The sequence below is a fragment of the Ranitomeya variabilis genome, chromosome 5 (genome assembly GCF_051348905.1).
Source record: "Ranitomeya variabilis isolate aRanVar5 chromosome 5, aRanVar5.hap1, whole genome shotgun sequence".
Lineage (NCBI taxonomy): Eukaryota > Metazoa > Chordata > Amphibia > Anura > Dendrobatidae > Ranitomeya > Ranitomeya variabilis.
In genome coordinates this window covers 522,456,066-522,469,267 of record NC_135236.1, presented here as the reverse complement: position 1 = coordinate 522,469,267, position 13,202 = coordinate 522,456,066, and the positions used below count along the sequence as shown (strand labels likewise).

Below are 13,202 nucleotides of genomic sequence, written 5' to 3'. Positions count from 1 at the left end.
GGGCTCTAGCCCTTATCTATGATGACCTTGACTGAGTCCAGGTTGTGTCGCCTTCAGCAGGGGAATCGGTCAGTGGAGACGTATAGCTCCGAATTCCGCAGGTGGGCAACTGATACTAAGTGGAGTGACCCGGATCTCAGAAGCCAATTTGTTCAGGGTCTCACTGAAAGTCTGAAAGATGCCTTGGCGGTATATGAAACCCGTGAGTCCTTGGAGGCCGCTATATGTGTTGACAAGATGCTTGTGGAATAGGTGGGTAAGACCCCATCCCAGGTTATTGCCCCTTCACCAAGGAAGCAGTCTAGTGGTGAACCCGTATGGGAGAGGGTGGAGGAATGCATGCAGTAGGGGGTGCTTATGCATCGTACATTTCATGGGATGTTCGGGGAAAAAAAGGGTGTGTGTTTTTTTGTGGAAAAAAGGGACATTGTATTTGGGCCTATCCTTTGATGCTTAAATAAAAGGAGACTTGTTTAACTCTTGGTAGTCTAGAGTGGAATAAGCAAGGGGAGCGTCTATCGCCAACCTGCAGTTCCCGGATTGTCTTGCCAGCAGAGGTGGTGCTAGAGAGCAAAACCGAGATTTCGGTGTTTATTGACATTGGAGCTGGAATCAGCATGGTTGATGCAGAGTTTGCCTGATTACACTGGCTGGTTTGCTGTGCTTTAGCCAAGCTCATTTCCATCTTTGCCATCAACTCAGCGCCACTTGCATAGAAAGCGCTCACTCAAATTGTACAGAAGATAAGACTGATGGTGGGGTTGGTTCATTCTGAAACAATTCCTTGCCATGTCCTGCATGGTTTTCCAGCCCAATTGTACTGGGTCTTCCTTGGTTGGTGAAACATAATCCGTTTGTGGATTGGCAAGCCAGGGAGATCATTGAGTGGAGAGATACTGCCATGAGAACTGTTTAAATATCTCCCTTTTCAGAGTCTCTACAGAAACTTTACTTGCATTTTTGTCAGGGTTTTAAGATATTTTCTCTGAGAGGAGGTGTCAGGATTTGCTGCCTCCATCGTGAATATGACAGTCCTATTAATCCGACCCCAGAGCTAAACTACTTAAGTCCAGACTGTATAATCTTTCTGGTCTTGAGTGACAAGCAATGAAAGATTTCATTGCAGAAAGTCTGAAGAAGGGACACATCAGACCATCATCTTCGCCTGTGGCAGCAGCGTTAGTCTCCGAGAAGAAGAAAAAAAAAAAAAAAAAAAAAAAAAAAAAAGGATGGCGGCCTACGTCTCCTTTTAGATTTCCGGGAATTAAATCAAATTACCATCTGAGATCTATACCCTCTTCCTCCGATTCCTGATCTGTTCAGCATGGTTGTGGGAGCTAAGGTGTTCTCCAAGTTGGATTTAAGGGGGCCTACAACCTGGTTAGAATCAGAGAAGGGGATGAATGGAAAACGGCATTCAATACCCCTGAGGGCCATTTCGAGAGTCTGGTCATGCCACCCGGTCTGACCAATGCACCTGCGATATTTCAGCATTTCAATTATGTTTTCCTTCATTTGGTGGGTAAATTTGTGGTGGTCTATATAGATGAAATTTGGATTTACTCTCCTGATTTGGAGACACATTAGGAGCACGTTAAACAGGTTCTGCAAATGTTAAGAGAGAAGTTATATGCCAAGCTAGAAAAATGTCTTTTTATCGTCCAGGAGGTGCAGTTTTTGGAGTACCAGTTGTCATATTCAAGTTTTCAGATGGATTCGGAGAAGATCTGTGCTGCTCTTGATTGGGACAGTCACGAGAACTTGAAGGCACTACAACGTTTTTTGGGGCTTTTGCTAATTTTTACCGGAAATTCATCCAGAATTATTCAGTAATTGTGAAACCCCTTACTGGCATAACAAGGAAAGGGTTGGACATTTCCACATGGTCGGACAATGCCCTGTGGGCCTTTTTGTACCATATCCGACAGATTTTCTCCCAATCCCTTCATACCATGCACTGTCCTCCGCTACAGCATCTAGCTCACTCTCTGATTTTGAACCTGTCACAGAAGTAGTGATCGGGCTCCTTGAATCTTCTTGCCCTACTACTTGTGCCAGTGACCTTATTCCCTCACATCTCCTCCAGTCCATTTCCCCTGCTGTCACCACTCACCTAACAAAAATATTCAAACCTTTCTCTCTTCTGGTATCTTTCCCTCCTCATTTAAGCATGCCATCATACCATTACTGAAAAAAAAACATCCCTCGACCAAAACTGTGCTGCTAACTATAGACCTGTCTCTAATATTCCCTTTATCTCTAAACTCCTCGAACGCCTGGTCCACTCCCATCTTATGCGTTATCTCTCATAACTTTTTTCGACCCTCTTCAGTCCGGTTTCCGCTCTTTACACTCTACTGAAACTGCCTTCACTTAAGTCTCTAATGATCTACTAACAGCTAAATCTAATGGTCACTATTCCATGCGAATTCTCCTAGGTCTCTGCAGCATTCAACACTGTGGATCACCAGCTCCTCCTCACTATGCTCCGCACCACTGGCCTCAAGGATACCATTCTCTCCTCGTTCTCTTCCTACATCTCTGATCGCTCCTTCACTGTATCTTTTGTTGGCTCCTCCTCTCATCTTCCCCTTACTGTTGGGATTCCTCAAGGATCAGTCCTAGGCCCCCTTTCTATTCTCTCTGTATACCTCCTCTATTGGACAATCAGTAGATTTCCAGTACCATCTTTATGCTGATGATACCCAATTATACACCTCCTCTCCTGAAATTACGCCTGCCTTTTTAGAAAACACTAGCGATTGTCTTACCACTGTATCAAACATCATGCCCTCCCTCTATCTGAAAATGAACATTCCAAAAGCTGAACTCCTTGTGTTTCCTCCCTCTACTAACCTGCCTATGCCTGACTGACATTTCCGTGTGTTGTTCTACCATTACTCCCCAGCAACATGCTTACTGTCTTGGGGCCATACTTGATTCAGAGCTTTCATTCACCCCCCACATCCGATCACTGACTCGCTCTTGTCATCTGCACCTCAAAAACCTTTCTAGAATTAGACGCTTTCTTACTTTCGACTCTGCAAAAACGCTTACTGTTTCTCATTCATTCTCGTCTGGACTATTGTAATTTTCCACTAAATCGGTCTCCCTCTTACCAAACACTCCCTGTCTTGAATGCTGCAGCCAGGATCATATTCCTCACCAACCGTTACACCGATGCCTCTACCTTGTGCCAGTCATTACACTGGTTACCGATCCACTTCAGAATTCAGTATAAACTTATCACCCTCACCCACAAAGCACCCCATGGCTCAGAACCACCCTACATCTCCTCCCTCGTCTCAGTCTACCACCCTACCTGTGCCCTCTGTTTTGATAATGATCTGAGGTTAACATCCTCAATAATAAAAACCACCCACTCCCGTCTCCAAGAAATCTTACCATAACCAGGTTCCTTGAATCATGCTCTCGTACGCCTTATGCATTTAATAGCCCTCTGGGTCTGTACTTTTACATATTCTTGCTGATAACCGATTCATGCAGCATTACATGAACACCCGATTTTCTACATTATGGCTGGTCCGAACAACGAAAGCAATTGTTATCATCCACCTTTCGTGTCTCCCCTATTTCCTCATAGATTGTAAGCTTGCAAGCAGGGCCCTCATTCCTCTTAGGGTACTGTCACACAGTGCAATTTTGATCGCTACGACGGCACGATTCGTGACGTTCTAGCGATATCGTTACGATCTCGCAGTGTCTGACACGCTACTGCGATCAGGGACCCTGCTGAGAATCGTACGTCGTAGCAGATCGTTTGAAACTTTCTTTCGTCGCTGGATCTCCCGCTGTCATCGCTGGATCGTTGTGTGTGACAGCGATCCAGCGATGCGTTCGCTGGTAACCAGGGTAAACATCGGGTTACTAAGCGCAGGGCCGTGCTTAGTAACCCGATGTTTACCGTGGTTACCAGCGTAAAAGTAAAAAAAAAACAAACCGTTCATACTCACCATCTGATGTCCGTCAGGTCCCTTGCCGTCTCCCCAAAGGTAAAAGCAGCCCCCCACAAGTATTGACTGTGAGTTAAGAGGAAATCACAAACACAGGATGAAATAGGCTTTAGCAAAGAGAGGCCAGTCTAACTAAACAGATTGAGGATAGAAAAGGGATCTTTGCGGTCAACACAACAAACTACAAAAACCACGCAGAGTGTGCAAAAAATACCCCCACACCGACTCACGGTGCGGTGGTGCCACTCTGCACCCCCAGAGCTTCCAGCTAGCCAGGCAGTTTCATGATAGCAAGCTGGACTAGAACTTAGCAAGAAAAACCATAAGTAACAAATGAACAAGCCGGAACTTAGCTTTTGCTGGAGTAGTCAGGTCCTCAGAAAGATCCAGGAGAGATCTGAACCAGTACTAGAACATTGACAGCTGGCATGGAGTAATGATCTGAGTGGAGTTAAATAGAAAATCCAGCCTAGCCCTAAACGAGGGCAGGTGGGGAAGGAATCTCAGAACCAGCAGCTCCACTCACAGCCACCAGAGGGAGTCCACGGACAGAACTCACCGAAGTACCATTCATGACAACAGGAGGGAGTTCGAGAACGGAATTCACAACAATACCACAAAACAATTGTCTTTCACAATTGGTGCGGGACCCAACAAGAAGGGAGGCACTGATAACTAATTATAACCAGTAGACCAGACAGAATATTAAATGTACTGGTTGAGGTCACTTGGGTAATAGTGATCACAAACTAGTCAGCTTTCATGTCCTTTAACCCCTTCATGACCTATGACTTATAGGTACGTCATAGGTCGTGTCCCAGGGCATTTGATGCGGGCTTCGGTACCGAAACTGCATATTTTCAGGCACATGACAGCTGATCTGATCAGCTGTCATGTGTCTCCCTAACAGCCATTGGGTGGAATCACAAGCCAACCTTATTAGTTTAAGTTTAGTTCTAACATTCAAGGATTCCATAATCACAAGATCTGTACCACAGCACTAGAGCATAGAAAATGTGGTGCCAATAGTCAAAAAGGGGACAAAACCTGAGGCTGGAAATGATAGGCCTGTAAGGTTAGCCAACTGTGGGCAAAATCTCTGAGGGTTTTCAGAGAGATAGTATCCTGGAGTAATATGAATAACCTCATAACCCAATATCAACATTAGTCTGAGGTATCAGTCCCATCAAACTAATCTGATCAGCTTCTATAAGAAGGTAATATCCACACAGGACTAGGTTACATCATGCATCTCCACTCTCTGGACTTTTCAAAAATGTTTAATAATAAAGCGCCACAATAAGGTTGTTACATACAATGGGAACAATGGGACTAGGTAAAAATATTTGTAATTGGCCTAATGACCCAGGTATAATGTATAATATAATATCCCCAATGACCTAGGTATACTGATGTATAATATAGTATCCCCCCAATGAACTAGGTACTGTATAATTACGTATAATACAGTATCCCCCAGAATGACCCATAAAGTCCCAAGTATAATATAACATCCCTCCCCAATGACGCAGGTATTTCCCCAATTAATGACCAAGGTATAATGATGTATAATATGCCCACCCCACCCAAGGCAAGGTATAACAATGTATAATGTAATGCCACCCCGCGCCATGTATAATGATATATAATAACCTCCTCCTTCATGACCCAGCTATGATGTCTAATAACCACTATGCTCTACTATGATCCAGAAATATTATAATAGCTTGGCTGTGCTGTGCACCTGGTCACATACGCAGTAACACTGAAAATAAAGTACAGGTCATCTCAGGCTCTGTAACAAGGGCCAATGAGCCCTCACCTTGTTCTCGCCAGAAGGGTTGCTACAAACCATATGCTGGTTTTAAAGGCCTACCGTTAGGCAGCTCCCGATTCACCTAGCAGCAAGTCCCCTATGCTGCAGCAATCATGCTCCGAGTTGGATGAACCTGCTCTCCTCTACCAGCCAGTGCCTAGACCCATGACAAGGAGGCAGAGACACTGCAGAAGGCAAGAAGCCGGAGAGGATGCTTCTCTACAAAGAAGTCTCATCTTGCAACAGTGAGGAGACGGCCTAGTCACAAATGGAAACAAGAAGAAAGAAGCAAGAGTCCATAAAGCTATATGATATTTACAGAAGAATTATTTTATTAAGAGCTTTGTGGACTTTTGTTTCGCTATAATTTTGGAGTCGCTACGTTACGGGCAACTCATTTCTCAATATGCATATCTGGAATTCTATAAGGATACAGATGGAAACGAGACTGAAAATTCTTGTTGTCTTGAAGAAGTCTCTACAAATGTGACTTTTTTTTTTTTTTTTTTTTTTTTATAGCGTAGACTAGCCTGTAGAGACGTCAGTGACGTCTACTCAGCTGGTATTGTGCCCACTGGAAACAACACCTGTATTTTATAATTATACCTCCCTTTTATGCAGCTCCTGAATATGGTTCTGTTTTTCAGGCCTGAGAGCTAAGCAAGTGTCAGAAGCCATGAATGTGGAAAATCTGATATTTCAGACACTGTATTACTAGTGAGTGCAGATAGACATCTACTTCTTCCCCCAATATTAAGCCGACGTATATTCAGAAGGAAACACATCCAAGCCATATCCCATTTAGCCGGCTCAAGAAACTGCTCGGTGTGGTTACTATGGATACACTTCCTTTTCAATGCAGCACATCTCTAAGCAGTCGTCTCCAGATTACTCGGGCCTTAACCGTCCTTGCTGCATTAACCAGAAATTCATTTCAGTAGCGATCCTCTTAAGGCATGAGACACCTGCGATGGCATGGAAACCACATTTATTCACAAGTGAGTAGGACAAAATAATACAAAGCAATGACAATCAACCTCTGAAGGACAAAAGTGTCAGCAGTGACCGTGATTCTACAGTAACCTGAATATTTATAGCTATTCCTATGGTAGCAATGTAGCAACAGTGTAAACTGCTGTTACAGGACTACGTTACTAATAGATTGTAACAAAGTAACTGTCAGCATAGGACAACGCAGAGGCTGCAGTGAGATGCTCATAGGGTTCATCATCAATACTTCAATGGAAAAATGGTACCCAGGCAAAGGGCAAGCAAGAAGTGCATACCTTGAAGGAGTGTTCCAGCATTTCATGAAATTTGCCTATTACTAGGTCATATTATATATTTTACCTTCAAAATCCGTGGCCAACAGTCCATAGCAATACAAAAACATCATCCTACCAGCTGCGATCCCCAGCATTTCTTCTGATTAGTAACAGAACATTAAAGCTCGATGCAGGCATGACGTCACAGGTACCTATTAATAAGAAGGGGTGCCCGGGATGCCACAGGGTGTAGGAGGTTCATAACTCTACAACCCACCAGCAACAAACTACCGACATGGAAGCTGCACCAGAGTCAACTCTAGCCAAACATTGTTCACTTGACCACTGCAGCCAATCATTGGCCTCAGTGGTCACATGAATAATATGCAGCACAAGACTAACTGAAGGGGCTGTCAGGGACCGCCAAAGCCTAGATCTGAAATGTGAGGTTAGATTTTATATTATGTGCTTATTAATAGGCAATGAAAAGCCAGAAAAACCCAGAAAAGCATTTAAATTAGAAGTACAATTTGAGCAATTCAGCTTCATCTGTAAAGTAAGGAATATACAACTAGAGATCATGTAGAAAGCTAACAGCCATAAGATGAACTACATTTATCATGTTCCCCTGCAAAAAGGAAAAAAAAAAAGTATAAATGTGGCAATTATGTCAGTCTTGGCGCACTGGCCATAGTAAATCTTCCTCAATATCTTTCCCTGTTAGGAAAAAAAAATGGCTGAAGAACCAAGAACAGAGTGACGGCAATTAATAATGCACACTGGATGGACACTGGTGCGGTTATGTAATAAGGGGATTTATGAATTGCGTCATATTGTGAACTGTGTGGAACATGACATGCCTTCTTTATGCACTTACCTAAAATGGAACACTGCAAGCCACCATGCCATAATCCAGCAGTCGTAGTAACCCACTGACTGCCAAGACTAGAAATTCACTGCAGGCATTGGGGCAGGGTTGGCTTATGAACATCACTGCATAAAACTGCTCACACACAGGGGGCCGGGTGGGTGTTCACATATTAATAAATGCAATGATTGCACCCCTTCATTGTTGCTGTACTAGAGGTTCTTACATCTCAGCCTCTAAGTACAGTACCTGCAGTAAACAATACATGGTAGGTGCGAGGACAAGCATACGGATGCAGTAAAGCTGGGTTTGTCTTTTGGCATGGGTCTGTATCCGATGTGTATAAGATATCTACCCTCCACGCTGCATGTATGGCATCAAAGTGCAGGAATGCAGTCAGCAGCGCTTAGCACATTCTTACATACCAGGGCTATAAATAGTCCCCATTAGCCTGTATCACAGGAAGGGAGATGTATCATCAGCTGACCCGAAAATCTGCAGCCACAACCTTTGTTATGGAAACAATAAGGATCCCTTGTCTATTTTTAAAAGGGACTGAGGCCATGGGCCAGTGCCAGCAGCTGATGTGCTATCTGCAATGTACGGAGCCCATCACCAAACGCTGAGCCATGGACAAGGACTGGAGCTCTGCTGCAATATTTCAAGGTCAATCATGACGCAACTATTGATATTGGCACAGGCACCCAAATGGAAATGCGAGAAGCTGGACAGACGTGTACGGATCAGAACCAGGTCTAATGATCGGTGAGGGAAAGCAGTCCACAGTGGTGCACAGCATACCTCTCATTGTGGTAATCTACAATGTAACTGGGTCTTCCGGGATTAAATCCATGGACATGTAGGGTCATATATTAATAGCATCAACACTAGAGAAGATAGTGGCATCATTTTTACATGTGACCTGGTGGCTGGACTTAACCGGTGCCATTTTCGCTGGGGCTACAATTAGCATGATGCATCATTAAACAGAAAATAGGAATTTTTGCTCTAATTTTATTCCTGCTGCTCCCCTTTAACACCGCCATACAAATCCAAAAGATATGGGCCTATATATTCATTGCTAATTTTTCTGGTCTTCAGAAGGGGGCGTGACTTTAGGTTGCTCTGCATTATTATCCCGTGAGCCACGCCTCCTTGTAGAAACCATTAAAAAAATTACCATACCGGGCGCACTAAATTAAAAGGCCCATGTTTCTGAAACCATATGGCAGATTTTAAAGAGAAATACTCAATAGAGAATAGGTCATAATATAAAGGCAAAAACTGGCCACCTTTGACCCGGTGACAGATCTTTAAAACACATAAGGTCCACAAATTTTGAGACACACAACACACGTATATCCTCACCGCAAAAGGAAATATGTTGTCGGCTCTGTTCAGGCTGTCTTCCATCCAAGATTTTTGTGCAAAGGCAGAACTGGGCCTGGCATACTTCTGCAACTGGATGTGGTTATTCCCAAAATTCTTCTTTAAGGGCGAGATGGAATTCAAGGGTGTTATTCCTCCGTTAAGTCCTCTACGGTGGTCCCTACCTTGGGACCCACCCCATCCTCCATATCCACTGCCACCAGGGCTCCATGAAGAAGATGGTGTCGGTGAAGGGCTTTGGTAGCTGCTCCATGGAGAGGGAGGTTTATTAAGATTATTGGCCAAATGGGGGAGTTGGTTAAAAGCAGCATTTCGGTGGGGGAACGGAGGTGGGTGCGGACTGGCAGGAGACCTCCTTTGCTGTTGATGTTGGTTATGGTGGTGCTGAAAATGTGGGTGGTGGGGGTGATGTTGGGACATGGGTCCAATCTGTGGAGAAAAGCTACCTCCGAAGCCAGGGCTCACGTGGTGAGGGAAATTCTGAAACAGCAAAGCACCATTATTAGCCGAAGCAGCAGTGACCCCTCCCTGGTGGAAGAAACTGGCATCCTCATTAATGATAGTGTTAGAAGAAGGGGCGATAGCAGCTGACCAATTGCTGAAGCCTGTGAGGGGGGATGCGGAGGAGGTCAAGGTCTGGTTAGAAGACCCCAGCCCGGACGCCTCTTGGTAATCAAACCCTGCCAACACAGGCGACTCGATCCTTATTTTTTCCTTGCCACTTTCTGAAGAGCTGTCTCCTTGATTTTCCTCAGATTTCACCTTCTCAGGGTCAGGTAGGATCCCGGCCTCTTGGCTTTGGCTCGGGGACAGCTGCTGTTTTTCTAAGGACTCTTGCTGTTCCTGTTGGGACTTGGATTTGTCGGAGCCCAGGATCTCATCCTGAATGTTATGGGCGGCCGGGGCAGGAAAGAGCCAGGCCGAGCCCGCACTGTTGCCGTTGGCAGGGGTGTTATTGATGAAGGCGGCGGGGCTCGGGCTGGCGTTCTGATGGTGGTGAGGCGGCTGAAGGTGAGGGTGAAACCTGACTGGAAAAGCAGATTTATTCCCAGTGTTATTTTGCACCAGCACTCCAAAGCCGTAATCCCCCATTTATTCCTGATTTTTGGGGGGCAAATATAGACGGGTCTTGCTTTTTCTTCTTGAGGCCAAATCTCCACAGAAGCTTCTCTACTGGTGGCAATTGTCGCCAGACATTTACCTCAGGAGGGGGATGAAGGATGAGGGGGGGCAAGCTACCAAATGGCTCTTTGGTTTAGTGGAACTGGGCTGGGTTCACTCCATGAAGGGCAGCACTGGAGAGGCTGGCACTGGAGAGGCTGGCACTGGCCTCGGTGCGCTCGTCTCCTCCTCTCAGCTGCCTGCCCAGAATAGACAGAGAGTAAGCTGACGTCGGAAGCAGCTCGCCCAGCTCACCGACCATTACCTCACGAAGAAGCAGCTCCTCAGTGACAGCAGCTCTCCAGACGACGTGCCTAGCGCTGCAGCTCGCCTCCCAGTCCCTGTGACATTACAGCATATGGTTGGCTCCGGTGACAGCCGTGCGTATGTGTCAGGGGAGAAGAAGGACAACGGGCTCTCGGTGTGGGTCTCGGGGAGCGGCGGACGGGGGGATTACAATCCCTTTCGCCAGGCTCTGTCCGTCTCCGCTGCTCCTCCCCGTCCTTCTAGTCAGCACCGAGCACACAGAGAAATGACAACCAGCTGGCGCAAGAGGCGCTTCCGGTTCGCGTACTCAGGAGATACAGAGCAACCCCCCGGCTCTGCAGCAGCCAATAGCGTGGCGAGGGCGGATTAGAGTGGGCGGGGTCACAGCGCTGCCTGAGTCCCTAGCCACGCCCTAGAAGGTCAAAAACGAAAAATAAAAAGTTGACGCCACGGTCACATGCTACTCCTGACTCCTCCTATGAAGGTCACAAGTCATAACTCCGCCCAATAAGGTCAGTGCAGGAGGGATGTGTACAGTGCGCTAATGAGGTCAGCCAGAGGAGGTTTGGGTGTTGTCAGCTGCTGATAGGCAGGATGGTTGCACATAGCACTGGCTGTATTGGAGCCATACATCTCCAGGAGCACAGGCTGATTCATTGGTGCATGTTTGGTGTTTCTCGCCTTTTTTACAGCCTATGTTATGATTTTGGGGGGATTTGTTCTCTTATACTTATCAATGTGGCATGCTTTCTGGTTTCCATATTTTTTTGGTTGATTCTGTCAAGTGCAAGTTTATAAAAAGTCGCCATTTTTTATCGCATTGTGCTCCGGTCTCCCCAAGAGGGGTTTTATGTACAACAGAAATCTGGGTGCAAATTTTGTGCCATTTTTTGCAAACCAAGCGTCTATTTGATTCTCTGTGACTTTCGGCCTCGTCCTGAGGAGCGCATGTCACCTACGTGTGCGGGCCGGCACGCACTAGGCCCTTTACATTGGAATCTGGACTTGGTCTTGTACGTTTTATTAATTGCTGATATATAAACACAGATGTCATAGGAATGTAAGACACGGACACGTGGATAACTATGCAGAACAGGAATGGGAGACATTACAGATGAATATCTGATGATTTATCATATACTCGCATTAATGACTTATTCCTGTTATCACCTTCACATCAGGGCACCTTTACCCCGATAGTGGTTAATGGAGTGGCAGTGCACCCCTCCATTCATTCTCTATGAGGCTGCTGGAGAAACCCATCAGTCCAATAGAGAATGAATGGAGCGGTGATCAAGCATGTGCACTGCCAGTCTATACTAATGGGGATAAATGTGCTCCTTTCTACACTCGGTGATGATTTTAGCGGTCAGACACTATCAATCTCACAGTTATCACTTATCCTAAGGATGGGTGATAATTTCTTCCAACCAGAATATCCGTTTAAAACCTCAGGTCTAGATGCTACGTAAATTTGAGTCATGGATCATTTATGGAGGTTCTGTGTGCCAGCAAGTTAGTCCATGTGGAAGTGGACTATCACTATAAGGCCGGGATCACACATGCGAGAAATACGGCCGAATCTCGCATGTTAATACCCGGCACTCAGGAGCGGAGTGTGCAGCTGCACGTATTGCTATGCGGCCGCACGCTCCGCTCCTGAGTGACGGCGGCAATGCCTTGTATTATCATGTGAGACTCGGCTGTATTTCTCGCATGTGTGATCCCGGCCTAATAATGATGTATGGGATACAGTTTTATGATATCCCTATTGTCGATCAAAAGTGTATTACCATTATAGAAGAAATTCTAGATGAAGATAACCAGTAAAATGCAATAGAAAAGCACGGAAGGAAGAAAAATGCAGAACTCGCATGATGCAGACTAAATACTGAATTTCATTTTTTGTCCCACTTATTTAAAGCTGGCCATACTCACCAGATGGCTGTCTGCCGAACAATGCTCCGGCCGATCGTTCAGCAGACAGCCATGTTAGCCAACGTTCCCATACACACGAGTGCTCGTTCCCACGACTGGGACTGGCGGCTTATCTCTGTTGAGAATAATGTGATCCTCAGTCCGAAATTGGACAGGCACATTCGTCATCTCTCCCGACCATCAGTTGGCTTGCGCCCCATACACATTAGATCGTTGGTTGAACCTGTCGACACTGGGTCTAGGGTGTATGGGGCCCTTTAGTCTGTATTTATCAGTACGGGGCACAGATCGGGTCCAATGTGTATGGAGGCCTTTAGTTTGTATGTAACGGTATGAGTACATGGCATGATGACTGCATTGCATCCAAAAAAGCGTCATAAAGCAGCTGTTACAGTATTTAAATTGAGCTCATGATTTTGCCCCCAAAAATCAGTATTTCCAACAAGACTGTGCTCCATTAAACCGACATTGTGGTTGCATCAGTGTCGCACACAAAGCCCAACCTAAAAGTATGATTCTTTATG

General features: G+C 45.6%; 1 protein-coding gene across 3 annotated transcripts in view; it reads right to left on the bottom strand.

The window, feature by feature from the left end:
• Window positions 1-11,043, bottom strand: part of CPEB4 (cytoplasmic polyadenylation element binding protein 4) — an 85,611-nt gene extending 74,568 nt beyond the window's left edge. The window contains exon 1 of one of the 3 annotated variants that reach the window (XM_077265806.1): window positions 9,292-11,043. In XM_077265806.1, the coding sequence (XP_077121921.1) occupies window positions 9,292-10,404 (1,113 nt within the window). In that variant the 5' untranslated portion in view covers window positions 10,405-11,043. Of the gene's footprint in view, window positions 1-7,932; window positions 8,006-9,291 lie in introns of those variants that run through there. The other 2 variants (XM_077265808.1, XM_077265809.1) reach the window with 2 other exon arrangements.
• Between the last annotated feature and the right edge of the window lie 2,159 nt (window positions 11,044-13,202).